The sequence below is a fragment of the Oxyura jamaicensis genome, chromosome 1 (assembly GCF_011077185.1).
Source record: "Oxyura jamaicensis isolate SHBP4307 breed ruddy duck chromosome 1, BPBGC_Ojam_1.0, whole genome shotgun sequence".
NCBI classification, from domain to species: domain Eukaryota; kingdom Metazoa; phylum Chordata; class Aves; order Anseriformes; family Anatidae; genus Oxyura; species Oxyura jamaicensis.
In genome coordinates, this window is record NC_048893.1 from 183,210,218 (window position 1) to 183,232,812 (window position 22,595).

General features: G+C 43.4%; 1 protein-coding gene across 1 annotated transcript in view; it reads left to right on the plus strand.

Moving 5' to 3' along the window:
• The window catches only part of FLT1 (fms related receptor tyrosine kinase 1), a 107,762-nt gene that overhangs the window by 68,205 nt on the left and 16,962 nt on the right, over nucleotides 1–22,595 (plus strand). The window contains exons 14-18 of the mRNA XM_035325461.1: nucleotides 4,507–4,653; nucleotides 6,415–6,546; nucleotides 11,813–11,919; nucleotides 15,043–15,181; nucleotides 19,828–19,932. Coding sequence (XP_035181352.1) covers nucleotides 4,507–4,653; nucleotides 6,415–6,546; nucleotides 11,813–11,919; nucleotides 15,043–15,181; nucleotides 19,828–19,932 — 630 coding nt within the window. The remainder of the gene's footprint in view (nucleotides 1–4,506; nucleotides 4,654–6,414; nucleotides 6,547–11,812; nucleotides 11,920–15,042; nucleotides 15,182–19,827; nucleotides 19,933–22,595) is intronic.

Genomic DNA, 22,595 nt, shown 5'->3' on the forward strand with positions numbered 1-22,595 from the left:
TGTTTTCAGTCAACAACGGACATTTAATAAGTTAACTTTAATGTGCAGAATGAGCACAACTCAGTTTGAGATTGACTGGACTATATATTTTTTATTTTAATCTGATCTTGATGGACTTATAAATATTACCTGCTGAGCAAGTTCTAATGCTTATTTATTTGAAATTATTTTCTACACTAAAGTACATTAATCTTAAAAAGTATCTTCTAAAGGAAGTATGCAGGGAAGAAATAAAAATGTTGATATAATGCACAGACCTATAATATCATTTATAATAATGATGATTTAAAAACTGACAGACGTGAACTGTGTTTCTCCAAATAAATCCAGGTAGATTTCCAGTTGCTGTGTTGGTCAATTTTTAAAGTCAGTTCTGCACTAATGTAAAAAGCTATTGATAAAAAGCATGAGTATTGTTGCTGGACTGAAGATACAGGAATTTGCAATGTTGTAATTATTTTATTAAAAGAGAAATATCCCACTAACATGACTGACAAGGTTGCAGCCAGCACAGTGAGATGTTTAATACGTTTTTTAAAAACAGAGGTTCAAAACTGAAGCCATTAAAATATTCATTGCTTTTGGTATCAAATGACAATTGGATTTATTATGGGGATTAAGAACCAAATAAACCGCTGAAGGAGAATTAAGGGCAGCCTTAAACTTCCTTGTGATTGTTTCCCTTTTCGATTCCTTCGTCACGATTTTGCTATGAGATGTTTCTGTGTACTATAAATTCTGTATAAGGAAGAAGTTACTATTTTTAATAGATCTGATAACTTTATTTTTTTACAATACATAGCTTTTATTATTTTTGGTTACATTTATGATTGATCATTCATATAGCATTTACATAAGCCATAACAAAACAGACCGTAGTGACCAAAATAGCTACAGCAAAGGAACAAAGTGGCTGTGCTTTTAAAATAGAGGGTGACAACATGACAGTTTCTTGTGCTTGGGAACTCACCAGACTATTTCCTCCTTTAGGTATCGAGACTGTGTCCCACGGCTAAACTTGTCTTTCACGTGGGAATTGCTTTTGTCAAGTGTGAAAGGGTAAACAATAGCATTTCCCCATAATGCCAGCTTCATGGAGCCTAAAATGCTTAGAAAACAATTGATAACCTGGAAGTTGTCAGAGTAAAGAAAAGAATAATCATTTATATCTTGAAATGTCACCTATAGCCTGCTTGTATACAGTAGCTCTTTTGTTCATTATTAGTGTGATGGCTTCCAGAAACAATGTGTTCTTGCAAAGGGACCTGGGTCTCTTTTTTTCCTAAAATATGCCTAAAAAGCAAGTGAAATCATTGGTGATGGCTTAAAAATGGGGCAAATGTGCTCTGTTGCATTTGCAAGTCTTCAGAAGGATCACAATACAGAATCCCCTTTTTGATGAGGCTATTTTGTGAGAAGACATTTGATGGCAAGGTGGGCGGTGATGACAGGACGTTCTGAATTTTCCATGGCCTTGGGAGCCGGAGTGTGATGCCTTGTAGCAGCCAGTTGCCAGGCAATATGAGTGTGGATCAAAATAAATAAATAAATAAATTTAAAAAATAGGCCATTAGCCTGCTCTTCCATGAAATGGTTGTGAATTGCAATGATGTGCATTACTGCTGGTTGGACTTCCTGCCAGCCTGGTCTTGACTGGTGCTCGGAGGGCCACGCTGTGCAAGGACATTGTGAAATCTCTGTGGGGCCACCTCTGTTGGGAGGCACAGAGAAACCTCTCTGGAAAGCAGTTCTCAGTGGCCAGATAAAGACTACTGTCACTTTTGATGTCCTCAGAGGATGGGGGAACCTCAGTGGTTTGGGGAGTTTCTCTGCCTTTTGTTGTGTAATATATTATTTAGGGAGAAAGGTGTGAATTATATTTCTTTTTTTCTTTTTTTCTTTTTTTAAGTGTTAAAATTAAAGCTTGTATTTATATTTTTGTACTGGTTAATAAAAATAAGTCAACACATAACAGTAACAAAGGGCGAAAAATGGACAGAATGGGAAGTATACCCCAAAATGAACAAACCTTAATGTGTTCTCCCCTCTTGCCATTGTTTGCTTTTGGAAATGGAAATCCTCCCCCATACCACCCTGGGTCTGCTGTGTGCTGTGACGCCAGCGTCCCCTTCGCCCTGCTGTGACCTCTTGTCACTGCCCTGGGCCAAACTCTGCCTACAATGAAGTTCCCTGGGGCAACTGAGAGCAGAGTCTGGCCCTTGGCACCCAGCCCTGAAGCTTTGGGGCAAGGCACAGCCTGCGTTTGAAATTCCCACCCCATGGCTACGCTGCAAAACTGAGAAGGGGAAAGCAGGTGGCTTGAAAACCTAACCCTCAGGTTGACAGAGTCCTTGAAAAATCAGCTGATTGCAGCAGAGAAATTATTGGAAGTATGTGAATGGTGACTGGATTTGAGTTTTAAGAAAGTTTTTAATATGAAAACCCAACTTTAGTGTATGGCTATAAACAAATTAAAATTAATCACAAATAACTCATGGAATGTGTGGCTTGCCTTTGTTTGTGTCATCTTGTCCGCCTTCATTTTGGATGTCTGGGCTGGGGTGTCCATCATTTATTGCTGATAAACGTAAAACATGGGGCTCTTCTCAGCTTGTGTATGTGTGTCAAAAGGTGCCTGCTCATAGACAGGTTGATGTGAAAAATGGGAATGTGCAAAAAACGTGGAGGGTGTCAATGAGAAGAGGGAAGTCTTTTTGTCTGCGAGGCAATTCTTGTTGATCACGTCATTGTGCAGATATTTGGTGAAGAATTTGCTGTCCAGCCTCTCTCTTGAGCATTGCATGTTGTGAAGTGAGAACAGATAGTCTGCCGTGCAGTAAACAAATAATAGCATTACCCGTGGAAATTCCGGACTTACGGCTCAGAAAAGCCCCAGACTGCAGGTTCATGACTCTGCTGGATTAATTTCAAGGGATAAGAGCATAGCAAAGGTAGCCCACATTAAACTGTGGCAAAGCTTTTAGTTCTGTGGGGTTCATGCACATTGCGTAAGCTGGTTGTGCGTAGGTGCTTAACATTTAAGGAGAGCTTTTATTCACAGCTGGTAACTTAATGATTGTGAAGATGAAAATGTCTTATAGACAGTCAATTTTTTGTGAAAGGATAATCTTCCAAACACAGAGTGTCAGAAATTCAGCTGGTATTATACTTGAACTCGATGTATTTATATGTACTGCAGTCCAAAACAAAATATCTGAAAGGGGAGGGTTTTTTTAATTATTATTTTATTTCATATTTTACAATGTGTGTCTCACCATGTTAGTGACTACTGATCCTGGCAGCATCCTTGAAAGGAAAACTTGCAAATAATTCAGTTCTTGTGGGGCTGGGGAATTCAAGGGAATCTGCAGTGCGTCTGCATCTGTGAGATTGCTCAGGAGCTCTCTGGATTCTCCACCGTTGCTTTTAAGGAAACAAAATACCAGAAAGGATCGTGTGAGAGTTGCCTGTGTGACAGAGATGTGTTACCATATAATGCACATAAATGCTGCAAGTACCCTGGTCTTTGTCAGAATGCCTTTCAGCTCTGTATGAAATGGGGGAAGGAGTGGCAAAGTGCTGAAAAGAGGATAAGAGGGATTTGTTGTTTTGCTTCTTTCAGGGATGACTTTGACATGATGTCTACAGAGTGTTTTTGAAATGCCCTTCTGCTCAGCCCTCGAGCAGAAGCAGTACAGATGAGCCACGCTCCCAATATTCACTGTCACTAAATGTCATGGACATGTTTTATTGCATTGTGTTTGCCTGGATTTTGGTAGATTACAGTGAAACAGGAGCTGCGTCGCTATGATGCATGGCATGCTAGCACTCAGCTTTGGCCCCTGCCATGGGGGTTTCCAGCATCTGTGGGCTGCCGGAGGACATGGGTACATTTCTCACCAGAGCAGCTTTGGCAGGCGAGCGGTGGTGTGGTTTGGCCAGGCCTTGGTGTGCTCAGCCAAATATGTGAGACGCAGAAGTGGAAGAATTTGTGAAGACGTTGGGACATGTGACACAATGCTTTTGTGCTCATCGTTTCTCATTTTAGGCTGAGTGGGCTTGCCAAATGCAATTCATAAATGTGTTCTTTAAAGTAAGTAAATGATAAAATTCACATTCGTGGGTATCGTGGTGTGTTGTGCAGTGCCATCGGTGATACTCTGCTGCAAGGGTGTCCTGCTGATTGTTAACAGCTTTGGTCTCAGGGTTTCCTCCTTCTGATGCTTTCATAGAAATGTGGTGCTTTTGATAAACCAATGTGGTTGATAATGGATCTGAGGATATCTGTTAGAAGAGGTCAGTGTTGGGTGTTTTTTGGCCATCACAACCTGCTCCTGCTGAGTAACAGGAGTACTCAGCACACACCGAATGCAAACTGGAACAGTAAATAAGATCTGTGAACAGCTAACTAGCAGTTTCTAATATCAGTAAAGGGCTGGTAGGGAGGATAATTAAGCCCTCACGGTTACAGGAATGGTAAAACAGAGGTGTTGTTTTGTCTCGTAGCTCAAGAGGCACCAGCCCTGCTGCGGCAGCTCATGGATCAGACGGTGAACACCAGTAACTCTGCCATGTTGGAGTGCCAGGTTCGTGGCATCCCTGAGCCCCAGATAACCTGGCTTAAAAACCATGAGGAAATACACCAAGAATCAGGTGAGAGCTCTGTATGTCTCCCCACCTTGTACAGACTATTTGTTGTGCCCTGTGTGCTTTCAGTGACCATTTGCACTCCAAAATGTCAGCCAGGCTGGAGGTGTAGACACAACAGGCCCCTGTGGAGTCAAGGGGGGAAATATAGATACAAATATCTTATTCTGCATCTTAGAAGAGTCACCTCCAGATTATCCTATTTCTCTTCCTTTACTATAGAGGGAGCCTAAAGACCAGGTGTTTTGGCCAGAGTACAGATAGGCAGGAGAAAGCCAAGCTTGAGTGATGTGTGTACAAGTACCAGAGAAAGTCTCTGGCCAGGCATGCAAAGTTTGTTCTAGATTCAGAGCCTAACTGCCAGGCTAATTCCATCTCTGGGGTCCCTAAAACTGAAATGTGTCTGCCTGAACCAGGGGAATACAATGTTTCTCACAGCAGAAAGTTACAGCTTCCCAGGCTGCATCCAGGAAAAAAATTGGGAGATATTTACTGCTGTGTCCAAATTAGCTTCAGACATCAGTTTAGGCTACATGTCCAGCTCTGAGATGGAAGCATTCCTTGGGGATTTCAGGTGGAAACGAATGATGGGGGCAAAAAGGAAATCCTTTCTCATGCAAATTCATCCACATTCAAATCAGGAGCACACAATGTGATCATGTTACGGGCTCAGCAAAAATGGTTCAGGAGGTTTGGTCTGTAGAAACTTGAACCCTGTGTAGTCTTAAATACCAGCATTTTAGAAAATTTATATTTGAGGTTCTGTCCTGCATTATTGGAAATTACTGTGGCATGAGTAAAGACAACAGAAAAAATTCTGCATGTTTGTCAAAGTGAGTTCCAAGTATGCACAGACTTCCAACACAGTCTCTGAACTTTATATACAGCCAGATTCTGTGAAGTTTTACCATGACCACATAGTTGTAATGTGCATTTTTCACACTGTCGTCTAGAATGGATGTTATGTTCTTAAAGGGGCATAATGCAACACATGAGGTTAGGATCCAGGAAGACATTTCTACAGGGTAGGTCAGAGCACTTCAGTTAGCTGCCTGGAATTGATGGTGGGAGTACACTTCAATGGGACTGTGGTTCGGATGGAGCCAAACGCACAAGTGTGTACTTGACTGTACATTTCCTGGCTGTATCACTCCTGAAAGGCAGCCTGAGGCCAAATCTGATGCTTGCCCCTTCCTTGCTTGCTGGAATATCATCCAGGCTGGTTTAAGGGTTGACCCAGCTGCAATAAGAGAGGTGTTGAAAATTGCAGGTAACTCCTATGTGTTAGGGTATACCTCATGGGACTTCTCCCTGCATTAGCTGGGGTCCTTCTGAGAAGGGGCCCAATGTCCCCTGCCACATGAGCAAGTGAGTTGGGACTTGGAAGTGCTCAAAGTTGGAGCTGCTTCTACAACGGAACTGCTCCTGTGAGTACAGTGGTAAGTGGTCAGACCACCCATTTTCTAAAACTCGAAGACATGCTGAGGAACTCGCTTGGACGAGTGTCCAACCCCAGTGCTAATCAGTGCGCAAGATACCAACTGCTCCCAGGTTAATTCCCTTAGGCTGAGCTTTTTCACTCACACAAGTGCTTTGTAAACACTGATTTCCAAAAGGTTCCCAAAGCCTCCAAGCAGAGAACACTGTTCTGTACAGTCTGTGGCTCAGTTTTCTTTTGGGAAAAACTTGAAGCAGATATTATTACACAAGTGTCTGTTTTTGTTTATCCCCTGGCTACCGCTCATTGCAAAATATTTCATTTCACAGGAATAATTTTAGGGCCCGGAAGCCGAATGTTGTTTATTGAAAGAGTAAAAGAGGAGGATGAAGGACTTTACCAGTGCATAGCCACCAACCTGAAAGGGTCTGTGGAGAGCTCAGCGTATGTCACAGTACAAGGTAAAGGTGCATTACGTGGGAAGAGCAATCTTGCCCGAGGGATGTTCTTGCTCTGGCTGGAGAGGTGGGGGTATGACTTGGGGAGCATGTGGTGAGCTCTGAAAGCAGCAGTCTCAAGGAAGTCCTAGCAAGGGAAACGTACCAGGTTGGAAAGGAAGCCTAACAGGAAATGCTAACTCAGAGAGTGTTTACACTGACCTAAAAAGAAGAATTGCTTCAACCCAACAAAGATCAGGTCAGGGTAGAAGACAGATGTAAATTTAGCATCATCAAAACAAACAAAAAACAAAATAAGGAACACCCTCCTACCCCGTCATTATCCCATTTCAGGTTAATTCCACAAAAAAAAAAAAAAAAAAAAAAAAAAAAAAAAGAGAGAGAGAGAGAGAGAGAGGTCTGGGATATTTTCATTTGCTTATTTTCAATGTAAAGTGAACTGCCAAATCAGACCAGAAGACATTAGCCTCGCAATAGGTAGAAATGCATTTTAAAGGTACTTACTGTAAGAAGTAGGTATGATCTAGTGATTTCTGTAGCTATTACTTGAGTTCTTTTTCTATTCCTTTAAACACCCAGCATTGTTCTGCCTTCTGCCAAGCTTGACTCAGACCTGAGTCACCTCAGTGACTTCCACTAAGTAATTGTACATTGCATTAAAATAAGGTTAATTCAGTGACTTTTCAATTTCATTGAATATCTTTTTAGTTCATCTATTATGAGATAGGAGAAGCAGGTTGACATTCTCCATGTAAGTCAGTGCCATGTATGAATTTGACATAACCTGTCTTATTGATTTCATTTTTAAGTAAATAGTCCTAAATTCATTTAGTTTCTCTCTTTAGAGGACAGTTTGATTACCACCTGGTCTCTCAGGCAGGGATTATGTCTTTGTAGCTGTTCTCATAGAACTGCTAAATGTATCTGAATGCTGCTGAGTATTTGGATAGTGCCCTACAGCAAAAGACAATTACATCTGGTAAACCAGTATTGATTTTCTGCCACGTGTGTGTCAGCAGCCCAAGCTAATGGGTATCATTGATGATACAACGAAGCTGTTTTAAAAGGTCAGGGATAAGAATATGTACATGTGGGCTGGCCTAACGGGTATAATCAAGGAGTTAAAAACCCCCATCTCCTTCTGAATAATGCTAGGGTTTTAATAGCTATTGTAATCGCTAAAAGAAAGACTTGTCCTTAAGTGTTAGCTGTCCAATGCATCCAATGCTAATTGATAGTTCTGGACAATGTAATTCATTATGGTATTGATTTTTGTATCATTGTATCTCGGCTATTTATTTCAACCACACTCACTCTGTCAGATGGCTTTTGGAAGTCATATCTCTTGTGCATGAATGAGAGAAAATGAAGACAGAAGCCAGGAAGGCTTCTTCTCTGGTTACATGCCCTGCGGGGACCGCTGACGATGTGCTTGCGTGACTCCTATGGGAGCTCTTAGACGAGCAGGAGATGAAGTCTGCCATATTAAAATTTATAGTCTGAGACTAGATGCAAGAGAGAGATTTTCTTATCTACTATCATCAGGGAAAGTGCCATTCCACCCCCTCTCTTCCGACTGCACCAAGGGATGTCACTGGAGGCATCTTCGCTCACTCCAAACCTAGCAGTCTTCTCTGAAGTGGAGTGCCTGTCCTCCTCTTGGGGAACAGCAGCCTCACAGCCCATCCCTCAGCCTGGAGGGACAAAATTGAGGCTTTAACAAGGGTTCCTCTCTAGGTTTTACCCCTTTCTTGCCTTTCTCAGCACACACACTGTGCCACTGCCACTGCCACAAAGCCATCCCCTGTCCCCTGGCTTTCCAGATCAAAGGCGGCAGAGCAATGCCCCACGTCGGTGGCTGTGCTGAGCAGATTGGAAGGGCAGTTTGCAAATGAGCCAGGAAGGAAACTGTCTGCTCTTTTTATTTCCTCTGAAAAAACATTCTTATGCTCACAGATAAAACAATGCGTTATTTTTGTACCAGCCATGGATGAATGGATGGTGGAATCCAAGGGCTGTCTTTAAATAATCGCAGCCCTTGTTTGGTTTGGAAGCTGTGTTCGTAGGGCTGTCTGAGGAGACAAGGGGCTGTGTTTGTGGATATGTTAGAGCGAGCTGTCCATTTGTTCTTGGCTGAGGAGCTGAAGAGGCAGTGAATCTGAATGGACTTACAGGGGACAAGAAATGGCTGCCCGAGCAGCCAGCAGGCGGAGCAGAGTGTGTCCCTCAGACCATGGTGGCACAAGCTGCTGGACACAGAGGGGACACAGGCAGTCTTGGGCAGCTTTGCCACACTGCTCTCAGTTGCCACTGAAGCTATGTCCTTGCTTCCCCTGGGGACCCTGGCACACCACTCCAAGTGGGAGACAGTGAGAGAGCTGGTGGCAGAACTGCAACCACCAGCAAGGGTGCTGGCAAAGGAAGGATCATCACACCCCCTGAAATCCAGGCCTGTAACAAGCAAACTAATCCAGCAAAATACCCTGGATTAGAGCTATTTCTTCATAATTTCACGTGATCCCTGCTGATAGGAAATGAAAGAGTCACATTTGTGAAGCATCCACTGAACTGCTCTGACACTGTAGAAAGGGTGTTTGCTTCTCATGTAACTGCCTATCTCTGTATCTACCCACCTTTCCGACTTTGTATCTCATAAAGTTGTTGTGCTTTTTGGGCCACACTGATCCTGAAGTCACCAGGAATATTTCCCTGAAGTTTAACTGAAATTCCCTTGTTTACTGAATGTGGTTCAGCCTGGGTTATGTGGATAACCATAAGAGAAAAGAAGAACATCAGGAGACACTTAAGACTTCTGATACTACAGGGGATCTCCAAAGTGGGTTGGAAGAGAGCCCTGGAGGTGTCTAGTCTAGTCTCCAGCTCAAACCACAATCATCACCAACACCACCTCTGATGTTTTTAGCCAAATTGCAAAAACCTCCAAGGATGAAAATCCCTCAGCATCTCTGAGCACCCTTCCCGGTGCTGTAGGGCTGTGACCACGAGATCATTTGGGTTGAGCAGGGTAGGGCCCATTAGTGTAGGGGTGGGGGCACTTTGGGTGCAGCAGAGAGCTATTGGTGCCTCAGCATTGCTTTTTCCCTGCTTGACACCTGTGTGCCCTACCCTACCTGTTTTGTATCAAATCAAGCCCTTTCTTACCCCGCTGCCAGGCATTCAGCCAGCTCTGGCTGCCAGGCTTTAACAAGATTAGGAACCCAATGTTTATAACCTAACCCAACCCAAATTGGAGAAATTTGTTCTGGTTTCCTAAAGCCACTGGGGCATGTCACAGGCAGCACCTTTGTATCTCTTCACCAACTCCAGGGTAGAGGAGACATGGGGAAGCTGCTGCCTCCCTCTCAGGGATGGCTGTGTTGTGTCTCACAGCTTTTGTGAGCCCTGCCATATGGAACAGTGGCAAGAAATGAACCTTCAGCCCCTCCAGGTTCTGCTGAGCAAGCGTGAGAGGCTGTTACTTGCCATCTGCACGGGTGCTGCTCAGACGGGAGGCGCAGATCCCCGTGTAAAAGGGAAGCCGGATGCTAGCGGATAGGCAAGTTGTCTCAGGCTGTGTCATCTTTGCCATCATTACAGCCCGTATTTAAATCAAGTCCTTTAAAAATACTTATGCTTTTGAAAACACTCATGGTATTTTGTTGAAATAGGTACCTTTTACCTTCACTTACAGTTTTGTTTTCGTTCAATGAGCTTTATTCTCAATGAGCTCATTCTCAATGAGCTTTATTCTGGAACGGGCAGAATCTCAGACACAGGGCTGGATGCATCACCTTTAGAGATTAAATATTTAGGTGTTGTTCTAGTCAAGCCACAGCTAAAGGAAGCCATTTAAACTCTGCACAAAAGTCTGCAGGCTTGTCCCAAACCAGGCAACACCTCCCCCTCCATTCCCTGGTGAGCCCACCAGCGAGACATCACTCTTCCCTTCTTCATTCGTCAGGAGAAGCACCGAGCCACGCGGGGCCTGAAAGTGCTGCCAGTGGAGTTGACAAAACCACTGTGAAATCCTGTGCAGAATTACTGCTTCTTGTCCTCTCGTTTTCTCTCTCCAGAGGGTGTATCAGAATAAGAGGCAGAGCATGATTTCTTCTTGCATTTGCTACCGGTCGGATGACAAACATTGTGGGAAGCGTGGTATTTTGACACGATCACAGGATTTGCAAAACAGACTGCTCCGAAACCATTTTATGAGTCCCTAAGTAGTTGTCTGAAGTGAATTTTGACTTTTTTTTTTTTTTTTTTTAAAATCTGTCAGTCAGCTCTAATACTCTCCAGATTTCTAATGCTCATGTTTTCTCGCTGCTCCCTTTTCTGCTGCCGTTGTTTTTGTTTTTCCCTTCCTGTGTTTGATTTGTTCTGGGGTTTGGAAAGCCCTCGGTGCTCCCTGCCAGCCGGGCTCTGCCAGCTCCTCTGGGCATGGCACGGGCCCTGTGTCCCCCCAGGGAGCCACGGCTGTGACCACAGGAGACCCAGGAGCACAGATCCTGTTGCGTCACCACAGGATGGAGGTGTGAGCTGAGTCCCCAGCTCCTGCTCCTCCTGATCCTTCCAGACCACATGAAGGACTCATGCTGGTCATGCCACGACCCTTTTGAGCATCTCCAGTGAGGTTTTGGGTGAGAGCTCAGCAATCAGTCCCGAGGGGATCCCCTGGCGGGGCTGGAGCAGGCACAGTGCCCAGGGAGAGGCAGAAAACCCCCTGGGCAGCAAAACCCAGGCAGCAGCACCGGAGCCACAGGTGTCTGCAGCAGCACAAGCTCCCAGGGCAGCTTGGGACTGAGTGTTTCCTTGCCCTCTGCTCCTCTCTTGGATGCAGACTTGGCCAGATGGGTTTCAGTGATGTATTATGAAACTGCATGAGCAGGCCCACACACATTTTAACACAAAAAAAAAAAAAAAAAAAAAAAAAAAAAAAAAAAAGGCTAAAAATACCCCACAGCTGTATTTCCAACTCAAAAGGAAACGATTGTCTGACCGACCATCCCTCACCTGGTCGACTTCACCTCCTGCACCCCTAAGAGGGGATGACTTTTTACCAAAAATGTAACTGATGTATCTAGTGCCTAATTGCTGCATTCAGTACAATGGCTGTGCTGTTAGACCTTATTTTTCCAGTCCAAACAGAGATTAATGCCCCATTGAATAGAAGCTGGTCCTTCCTGGTATTTTATTTTAATGGCAGAGAACCACAAACCGCACCTGGCTTTGCAGGTCTTTTTCTAAAATGCTTGCTGCTTTATTTTCCCAGGCACACCAGAGAGGTCGAACCTGGAGCTGATAACCCTGACCTGTACCTGTGTGGCTGCGACGCTCTTTTGGCTCCTGCTGACCCTCTTCATACGCAAACTGAAGAGGGTAAGGCTGTGATGGGGGGGTGGGGGAGGAGATCCCAGCCATGGTGCCTGACTTTCCATCATCTTAAAAATTTATTCTCAGGCTACTGAGATTACTAGGAATACAAAAACGGGGATTCACTCACTGTGACTCCCTGTGCAGTCACCACCAGGCTGCAGACAGATGCCCAGGGAATGACTCACGGGGCTGGGTATGAGTAAGCAAAGCTGCAGAGCTGAGGGCTGGGGGCAAGGCTCTCCGGCTCACAAGCATTTGGGTGCCTGACTCCCACCAAAGGCATCCCCATTCCTTCAAAAGCCGTGGGAGTTTGGCACGTCAGCATCTTAGAAGATGGGAGTGGGGACGAATGACAGATCCTCACAGACCCGGTGAGGTCTGCTGTGTGCACAGTGTCTGGTACAATTACATCACCGGTGAGATGATGTTGTACCGAGGTTGTTTTGGCAGGGCAGTGTCTCATCCAGCTACTCCTGTATCAGTGTGATAATGTTAGCTGTCCTCCTTCTCATCCAAGGGTGCCCGGGATGTTTTAGCTCTCCTTTCTGCTGACAGCCCACTGTGCCACCCCTAAACCCACAGGTCAGCGCCGAAAATCCAACCCCGCTGCAGTGCAGAAGGACCTTGGAGCATCTCAGGGGCACAGAGGGATTTGAGGGAAAGGAGATGCTGGGACAATGGGGTTCAATGAAGGACAGGAGACTGGGAAGGGCCACACAAGCCCTGTTTCCCCCTTCCCACCCCCCAGCAGCACTGAGCCCTGGGTGCATCCTTCACCCGGCCGGGCAGGCACCGGGCGTCCTCTCTCAGCCCCCACGGCTGGATGTGCTCCAGCTGGCTGAGTGTGAAAAGCTGACTGCAGCCTGCAAAGCATTTCATCTCAGCCTGCCTGCATTTTAGGTTTTACATGGAGAACTTCTGTTGACTGATGGGAGTGCAGGACCAGGGCTGTAGGGCAGCAGTCATCCTTCCTGCCTCCCTGCTGCTGCAAGCTTTTGTGAGAAGAAATGCATGGGAGACTTCTGGGGGGAGAGAAAAGTAGAGGTTAAAGCTGTGGAGAAACTTTATATCTGTACAGAGACAACAAAGCATTTGGGACCAGTTCTGATTTCTCACCAGTAATGATAAAGTAATTGGTAACAGGACTGCAAAGTTGTGGGTTCAGCCCTTGGAGAAATGCAAGTTTTAAAAGTAGCAAGGAGTTGCAGATTTTTTGTTGTTGTTGTTATTTGCTTGTTAGATTCTTGACAGAGAACAAAAATAATCCTTCTTGCTACAGAGCAAGGGATTTAAACTAGATGACAAGTGAAGGCTTCTTTCCAGACAAGCCTTTCCAACCAGCATCAGTCTGTGTTTATGGCATTCTCTGTGTTTCTGTTACAAATTCTTACTCTCAAGGATTTATGTCTAGAATTAGCTCTGAATTAAATTTCATATACAAATGACATTGCCACAGTGGAAAAATGTATGCTCTTTGAAAAACAGAGCATTTTCTTAAAGCCTGGCTTTTATGCATACCGGGTCAAATGATATACTTAATAGTTCATCATCACTCAAAATGTTGCTTCCAAGCTCTGATTGTGCCAAAGGTTTTATATTCAGTAAGTCTGAAAGGAGAAACATAGGAAGTTGTCTGCACCTTCCCACTCCCCAATGCTCTTTGGGGTGGGTCCACCTAAAGTCTCTTCTAAAGTGACTGGTAGGAGCAGTCTGGCACACATCTCTATAAAAAGTGCTACTTTTTGGAGCACCTCACATGCCTCTGTTTCCATCCATATCCCACTTATCCATGTCCCATCCACAGACAGCAGAGGGTTTGGAGCCAGGCTTTGTGCCTCCTGACTTTTCTCCAGGCATCACTGTATTCCTTCTGGAGACTGACTTTCTGGGTACTTGGGACTGTGAAAGGCAACCAAAGCAGGAGCTGTTAGCTACTGCCATTTTAATCTAGTTATGTTTGCAACCGAAGCATACAAAGCCAGCAACATCCTTTTCAAATAAATGCCTGGAAATGCATGTATTAGGGACATATTTCCAAGCTGTAGAGGAGAAAAGCTGAAAGTCACAGAGGGCAGTCAGAGCAACAATAAAAAAACATGTAGACATACCTGTGTGTTCGTGTATGTGCTCATGTGCTGTTTCCGTGAGTTTAGGGAAAGCAGTGTGAATAATCTCAGTCAACAGATTTTCCATAAATTTGAGCTAATAGCCAGGAAATTAGAACAAATACTATATTTTTTTTTTCTCTAGAAATATCAGCACTTCCTGCATCAAGAGAAGTCTAATGGATTAGAGTGGCCATCTCAGTGCTCTTTAAAGAAAAATACACTTCAAAGTGGAAAAGGATGGGCTGCAGAAAACTTTGAGATTAGATTCATTTTTCCTTATATTTAGAGTATCATATAATATCCTGAGTTGGAAGGGACCCACAAGGATCATCGAGCCCAGAATTTCTCATGTGAAGTGGATAATCTGTTTATTCAGTAGAAACTGAATGTCTGGAAAATCCATTTTAAGCTACATGTTCAAATCTAGGTATTTATGAATTCCACCAAATTCCCATCATTTCAGTAAATTTGTAAGAAATGTCATCAAAGTAATGAAAAATTCTAAAAATTTGTAAACAGTTTCTGAGATGTGTAACATCTAGTCTCCTGGTGACTGTTCTTGCAAAACTTCTAACCACATATGACCTATCTCTGATGGATATATAGAAAAAATAAACATTGGCAGTTGAGCTCCATCTGTTGTATATGGCCCCTTCTTGCTTTGCACAATCATGAAGGAAAGTTATTTTTAACAGCAATGTTTAGTCATTTGAAGAAAATAATTCTCTTGTCTGTGCAGAGGGCCTGTGTCATAATGCTGTATGTCAATATGGATCCACATAGATTTCACTGAGGAAACTGATAAATTACATAGGAAAAGAGAGAGGAAGGATTTTCTTTTACATAAAAAAAGCTTGCAACGTTGAAATAAGCCAAAGGGAGCTTAACAAAACCCTCCACTGGGCTGTGAAATGCAGCCCCGCAGGCAGAATTTACTTGGAAGCCTCGATCCAAAGAGGAAGGTACTGACAGATACTGCCATCCTCCTTGTCATTTTGAAAAACTCTTTGTTCTGTAGCCTTACTCTTCCGAGACGAAGACCAACCATTACCTGTCCATCATCATGGATCCGGACGAAGTGCCCTTAGATGAGCAATGTGAACGCCTGCCTTATGATGCCAGCAAGTGGGAGATTGCACGGGAAAGGCTGAAACTAGGTAATGCTGACATGATTCACGTTGTGTATGTGGCTTCTGAGTGAGGTGTTGGTGTACCTATAGGTGTGGAGGAGCTGGGTGTGTTTTGAACATGGGGCACCACATCCTGCAAGGTTCCATGCAAGTGTCCTGTTCCCTGACTGAATCAGAACATTTAGGACTTGCCAACTGTGACTTACTTTCCATACCTTTGACATTTATTGGAAGATTCTTCCCTTGTAATCTGCTATATGCTCATCTGGGGAAAAAAATAATGCAGAAATGGGCCCTTATAGTCTGCCCCTCCCAGTTTCTTCCTTTCCTCCTCCCTCCAGCCCACTCTCTCTGTTTTCCCTCTGTGCTGCAGATTTATAGACATTCTTGCCAGTGCACCATAAAGTGCAAGAATGTGACATGCGAGTCCCCTCATAAATAAATATCCACAGAAACTTTGAACCTGCAAGCTAGCTCGCCTACGGATGCCCCAGTGAAAGGCAGGGTCTTGGGAGCATTCCTGGCTTTCTTAGCCCAGCCTGGGGCTGATGAGGAAGGCAGGAGGGTAGGGATCAGATTTTGGATCTGAGGAGTCCTTCCAGAAACCACACAGACTTCAGCAAGAGGGTCAACGTTTAAAAAATCGGTGATAAACACAGGCTGTTGCTATAGTGCTGTTTGTTCCTTCAGACAAGCATCAGACTGGTCCTACAGCTGGGGATAGAAAATCCCTGCACTTCAGCTAGGAGCCACAACATATTCCTCCTGCCCTTCAGGGATCAGGGGCTATGGGCAATTAAAACATGAGTATGGTTACCATCACACTTAATTCTCCTGCTAGAAGTCACAAGGTGACCAGATGTGGATAAGCACAGCTGAAATATACCACTAGTCGTTTATAATTGTCGGACACGATTCTGGGAATGCTGAGACATAACCTTGTCTTGGAGTGTCTTCAATCTTTAAATAGTTTTCTTGCAACAATGGACCAAGAGCTCGATGTGTAGACATCGTGATCTCTGCTTTTTGCGATGCTTTATTTCTGTGCAAATCCCATGGAAAGAATCAAGCAGAGATGGAATGTAAACACCGAGGAAAAGCCACATCTCACAGGGCTGGTATGCAGAGTCTGGAGGTGAGGAATGATGACCAGAGAACGAGTTAAAAGTGGAAGAACTGGTGTAAACAAACAAAGAATGCTGACAATGAATGAGAACCAGATTCGGAGAAGCCGGGTATGTGCAATATGCCTGATTAGCTCAGTGCAAGTCCTGCTTACACGGCAGTTGGCTCGGTCTTCGAATAACCTTGGCAGTCTCCAAGGATTAGTGTCTCACAAACACAAAATTTGCTTCTATGTTTTTTAATAGATAGATTACTTAGAAATTACTTAGAAATGCAACTCTTCCAGCATCAGATATGTCTGTTTGTCTCTTTCTACCTACTTATCCTCAAATATACATATTTACTGTAACTTTTGTAAAGTAAGCCTCTACTTTTAGCCCATCTCTTTTGCTGCGTGTTCCTCCAGCACACACATACAGCTCATGGGTGTGATGTGGTGCTTATACAACAGTACTCTCCCTCCAACCCTAAGAGCAACAGATGCTACAGAGAATATCATAAGGGCACCACGGAAGGGAGGGTAATTAACATTCAGTGTAGATTAGCCTGACTGAGATCTAAATGTTATATTTTTGTTAGACAGAAGAATGCTGGTGCTATAAGGTACTTTCGGTGTGGTCGGTGACAATGCTGCAGTCCAACATCAGTGTTGAGCTATTTTGCATTTCTCACCTTGCTCTTGGTCTCAACTGTCCTAATCTATGAGAGGTCGCAAGCCATTGATGCTGTGGGGCAGGACCCCAAGGAGTATTTCCCCATGGCTCTGGCATGAGGTCAGGCATGCTAGTGGTAAATGGCTCCCTGTGCCCTGCTCACTGCTGTGCACCTCAAACCCAGGCTGCTGGCACTGGGCAGTGTACTTTCCATCCTCCTTTGTGTGCAGAGCTGTTGTATGTAACACAAGGGGAAAAAAAAAAAAAGAAAAAAAAAAAAAAAAAAAAAAAAAGAAAAAAAAAAAAGGCTGCTAAAGAACCCTTTAAAATGGGATGGAAATAGAAACGTCCTGATCCAAAACACTTTGAAGGGTCTGTTCACATCAGTGAGTTCTGAATTGCCCCCAAGAAACCAAAGTCAACTGGAGAAAGCTTAAGTAGAGCATTTCATTTGCTTGGTCTGGATGAAAATGTTGGATTTCATAACTGAGAATTACTCTGAACCTGTCTAGTGTAGCTGCTTGGGGACTGTGACAAGCTGGCTGCTCAGATGGTTGGCCATCTTAATAGTCTCCTGTTTAATTGCTCTGTTTAATAATTTTTAATTACTTTGATTGTCCACATAAGGGGCTTTTGCAAGGACAATCTGTTAGGATTAGTCCTTAATGAAATCTATATATTAAACCACAGAGTTTGATCTATGCACTGAAAATTTAGAGCAGCCCTATTCTGCTCAGAAATTTAGCACAGTACGAAACAATAGCAGAGCAACAAAGAGCAATACATCAAGTGTTATTACAGCTCCCCAGTAAATCACAATCATTGTTTGGAGACGGAAGTGTTGTTTCCAGCGCTCATTCTCCTTTATGAAAGGTTAGCAGCTTTGTGTAGCTTTATAAGCTAGCTGGTATGTTTTCCAAGTGGTGACTAAGTAGGTTATCTTGATGTGGGAAGTGAGTTAGCAGTGATGGAAACTGATTAAAGCTACGGTTTGAACAAAGGTAAGGTGAGCTTTATAGGACCTCAGACTGCAGCTTCACCTTGTACAAACTATGAACAGTCAACACACTAAGGATGAAGAACATCAGTTCACCCAGAAAACTGAGATCTTTGCATTAATATTGCTTCCCTGGTATGTCTGCTGATTGAAGAAGCGATACGTAGTAACTAAAAAAGAAGGCGACTGTAGATCTTCAAAGATACACACTGATCCCCGTGTATTTGTGTGAAACTCAAAGACTTTCACAAACCAAGGCTGAGTCCGTCGGTGCTTTTCAGCCATGAAGATTAAGTTCTGTATGGTTTTTATTTGCTGTAAAATACATATATATCTATATATATATACTTTTGCAATTCTGGGAGGAAAAAATCTAGTTTTTTGTTTTGTGGTTTCTTCTCTTCCCCCACATTGTGTATTCCCCTGCTTTAGTAACATATGCTGTTTATCTTCTATTGACCAACATACTGGGAATTACAGTTTAGAAATTATAAAAATATAAAAGGTAGTATCTATTTAATTTAATTTAGAACTGGCAGCAGTTCTTTTTCTCTGCTGAGTGTCTGGGAGTGATTCATCTCTTTCAGCTATAGACATTGACAAGGTAGACATCCAAGTCAGAGCCAGTCACACAGGCCCCTTTGAAGTGATTCATCTCTTCTGGCTTAGACTTCCCTCACAGAAAAAGGAAATTGTCCTGTGAAGATGGCTGTGTTACATGCACGTATCTGAGAAATGAATGTGACCTCAGGGGCATATCTTGTCCTTTGGTTTTGTATGAAAAGCTGCCCTTTATTTTCTGCTCTTCTCCTCTACACTGCAAATTCAGCCACTATACTCTTGTTAGACCCTGAGGTGCCTGGATTCTGCTGAAGGTGGAGCACAAGTACAGCCTGAAATGAGTTGCTTGGATATGAAGTTCTTTGCTAGCTGACAGGACAGCATCTCTCTGATCAAAACTTAACCAGCTACCCAGGAAGGGCCAAAGTGTCCAGTCCTGTCCATGTGAGCATGGAGTCAAAGAGGAAGTCAACCATCTCTCCATCTCTGCTTCAAACATTAACAAGTCATGAATGAGGCTGTGTAGATCATGAAATTGGCTTAAAATGCCAACCAAAAAAAAAAAAAAAAAAAAAGTTACAGACTTTCTTTAGATGTTTGGGTGCTAAAAAAAATTGTAATGGTATACTTGGAGTTGTACTACTTCTGAACATGAAGGAAAAGGACACTCAGCTTCTACTGCCAGAGAATTTTAATCATGCCCACTGATTTCTTTCAAGGGCCTCTGGGTGCTTCTCCTGCAGTCTGATGGCAGCATGGTGATGATACCACAGGACACATGTCTGTTTTTGGGCACCTGGAAGCATCGTATCCACCATGGAATAACCAACCCACCATTTGTCATGTCACATGTGGTCCTCTCTCACTGAATCCCTCCAGACCTCATTTTGCAAATGGAAAGGGCTCATCAATCTACATGTCAGTGTATGTGCGAGTTTAGGCAGTGGCCCTAAGTTGTTGGGGACATAATTAAGAGTGTCACAGCCTCCTGTATGGTACAGTGTGCTCAGACAACAGAGGAGCAAACCCTGCTGGCAGAGCTAGCCTGGAAAAATAGGGTCAGAATCCAGCGTCCATCCACTGAATGGTTGCACTCATTTAGCATTATTTTCAAACATATCACCTATTCCCTTCAATGACCATGTCTTCTGATTTGTCTGCTTATGCTTCAAAAACAAACAAAACAGTCACCCCCAAATATCTTTATGTTAGGTATATACATGTGGAATATATATGCCTCATTGTTAGGACCATTCCTCATTTCATTATTTATTAATTCATCAGCTGACAAGATTTCTTTTTTACCAGAACGTCTCTATAACTTAATTTCTTTACAGGAAAGTCACTTGGACACGGAGCCTTTGGAAAGGTGGTACAAGCATCTGCTTTTGGAATTAAGAAATCACCAACGTGCAGAATAGTAGCTGTGAAAATGCTGAAAGGTATCTTGCTGCAAAGCTGGGCTGGAAAAAAAAAAAAAAAAAAAAAAAGATACACTATATTGTGTCTCGCTTTTAATATGATTCTGTCTAAAGCAAGATTGTGTGATGTTTTCCCACCACCACTGACTCTCTGAAGCTTCCAAAATGTATACTCCAACATTCAGGTCCACCAAAGTTTTCCAGAACTGGCAAAACGATGAAATGAAAATTACACTCAGAGTAAAAATTGTGATAAATTGCCACACGATATATGAGAAAATTTCAGATGCCCTGAGAACTTCGTTACCTTATTTTATTATTATTTTTTTTTTTTTTTTGATAATTTGGTTCCTCTACTTCAAATGCCAGAAAGAATGAAAAAGTCATTTTTGCCTGATCAGAATTGGGAATTAGATTTCCCATGCATCATATGTTGAACCATTATACTATATTCACCCTGTAATGAACACAGTAAATGAACCTCAGCTGAAGCATAAGGCATCTACCTTGACGTGAAGAGGCTCATACAGAAGATCTGATATTTTCCTTGGTCATTAGTTCCAATGATTAATCATCTCATCTTTAAAAACAGGTGCCTTGTGCCTAATTTACATCTGTCTGGCTTTAACTTCTCGTTCTAACATTCTCCATTAGATTATCTAAAACCCAGTAATTTTTCTACTTGAAGGCCCCTTCTATTAAGCTAAACAGATTGAGCAGTTTAAATCTCTGAGCTGCAGTGCAGGTGCATCCTCTCTGACCCGTCTGCAGGCTCATTTCATGGTGTATAGGATGCTGACACACAGGCTGGGAAGTGAATTACTGGCGCTCTTCATACACCAGCGCTCTTCCCAAAGTGAAATCATCTCCCAGCTATTCTCTGCCGTTTTTATCACTGGAGCAGGAAGGACGAAGACCCTAATCGATTTAAGGAGGGCGTTCGGGAAGTTAGCAAGCAGGATGATATGCAGTAGCAGCCTGCAGCAGCCATGGCTGAATTCCCTAACCCAGAGTCCTGGTGATACCCATTCCTGTGCATACAGCTTTTCCCTCTTTATATAGCTAAGGATCACATCAGGTTGCTTTATTATTTTTTATTACTGTTTATTAATTATTTCATTGCCCTGGGACCTTAAGCTGCATTGCTTAACCCACCTTAATCTTTGAATCTTTGTCAGTGTTGCTCTCCACCAGCACACATCCCCCCCTGTTCTGCTGCCTCCCCGATGCTCTCCGCTGGTTCTGCTGAGACATGGTCTGAATACAACCCTCTTAACCAGGGCTCTGAGCTTCACAGCTGCCCACTTGCCTATCAGAGTTATCAGAGCTGCACCTGTTACTTCCAGCCCTTGAAGGGGCGCATGCAATAGTACTTTCAGACCTACGGCCTGTGCCTGCAATGCTCAACCTGAAACAGCTTCATCAGGAGATCATTTCTTGCTGGCAGTGACCTGACAGTTGTATGCCCTGTTGGGTGTGCCCTTTTGGTACTGTTCTCAACAAAGCTGTTCTGTAATATTACGCCAAATGCTTTAGCAGGGGGTGGCACCTGCTATTGAAATATCCAGGATTGTCCCCAAGGAGGGAATTTTCAGCTGACAGGGTTGCAAGTCTGTCTTCTCAATCGTGCTCAAAAAGCACAGAAAAACCTTGTTGGCTGATGCAAAATGAACAAATATCCTGCAGTAAGCACGTCTAGAAAAAATAAATAAAATAAAATAAAACAAAACAAAACAAACCTTTGGTCATTCTGCAGCAATGGGCCAATCTGTGTCACTGGTTTGAGAGGATGGCCTGTCACCTGGGTCACTGCCTGGCCCTGGGTGACAGCTGTTCTGCCAACATGCAGACAGATAAGCTGGGAGAGTGGTCTGTCAAATTTAACATTTCTTTACGTACGTCAGAAGGCTTTTTATGCCAGCACCACAGAGGCAGCAGGGCTGCTCCTGGAATAGATGGGAGCAGATGGCAGCTGCAGGAGACCTTCATGGTGGGATTCATGTGTTTGTGCATTCAGGGTAGAGGCTTTCATCCAAGCTAGTCACCAAAACTCCCTTTATTGTCAGTGGTGAGAAACAAATTGCCATCCCATCCTAAGGCAGATCCCTCCATTTTGGTGGCATGTTTTGTTCTGCTGACTACAAAGAGAGCCTGTGGTGACTAGGTCCTCTGTAGGCATCTTCACAACAGGCACCTGAAGGTAGGGAAGACCTGTCCCATTCCTTGTGTCCTCACTAGCTTATCCAGGAACTTTGGAGGCATTCATGAGCTTTGTCCTCACAGAATTCCCATGAGGTGGAGGGGAAGTGTTATTAGTTATACAAATAACTAATGGATTACTGGTTAGATTACAAGTTCTTTGGGGGGACACTAAGAAAATCTGTTTCTGATCAGATGTTGAAACCAAGCCCTTTAAGATCTAACTCCAGGCTTTTTGCACTGGACCATTCTTAACACTTGCTGTCACTAAAGTTTTAAGTCCTTTTAGGTCTACACAAAGCAATGCTATTTATTTATCTTGTTTTCTTGCCAAAATGAAATTATGCAGGAAAATAAAAAGAAAAACTGCTTGGAGGGAATGAAAAGTTATGTTCTAGACTAAGCAGACACTTTCGTGTTTAGTTGTGGAATTTCCTACATCATTATTGCTAATAATTAATATTGATCTTTATCAGTAAAGGTGA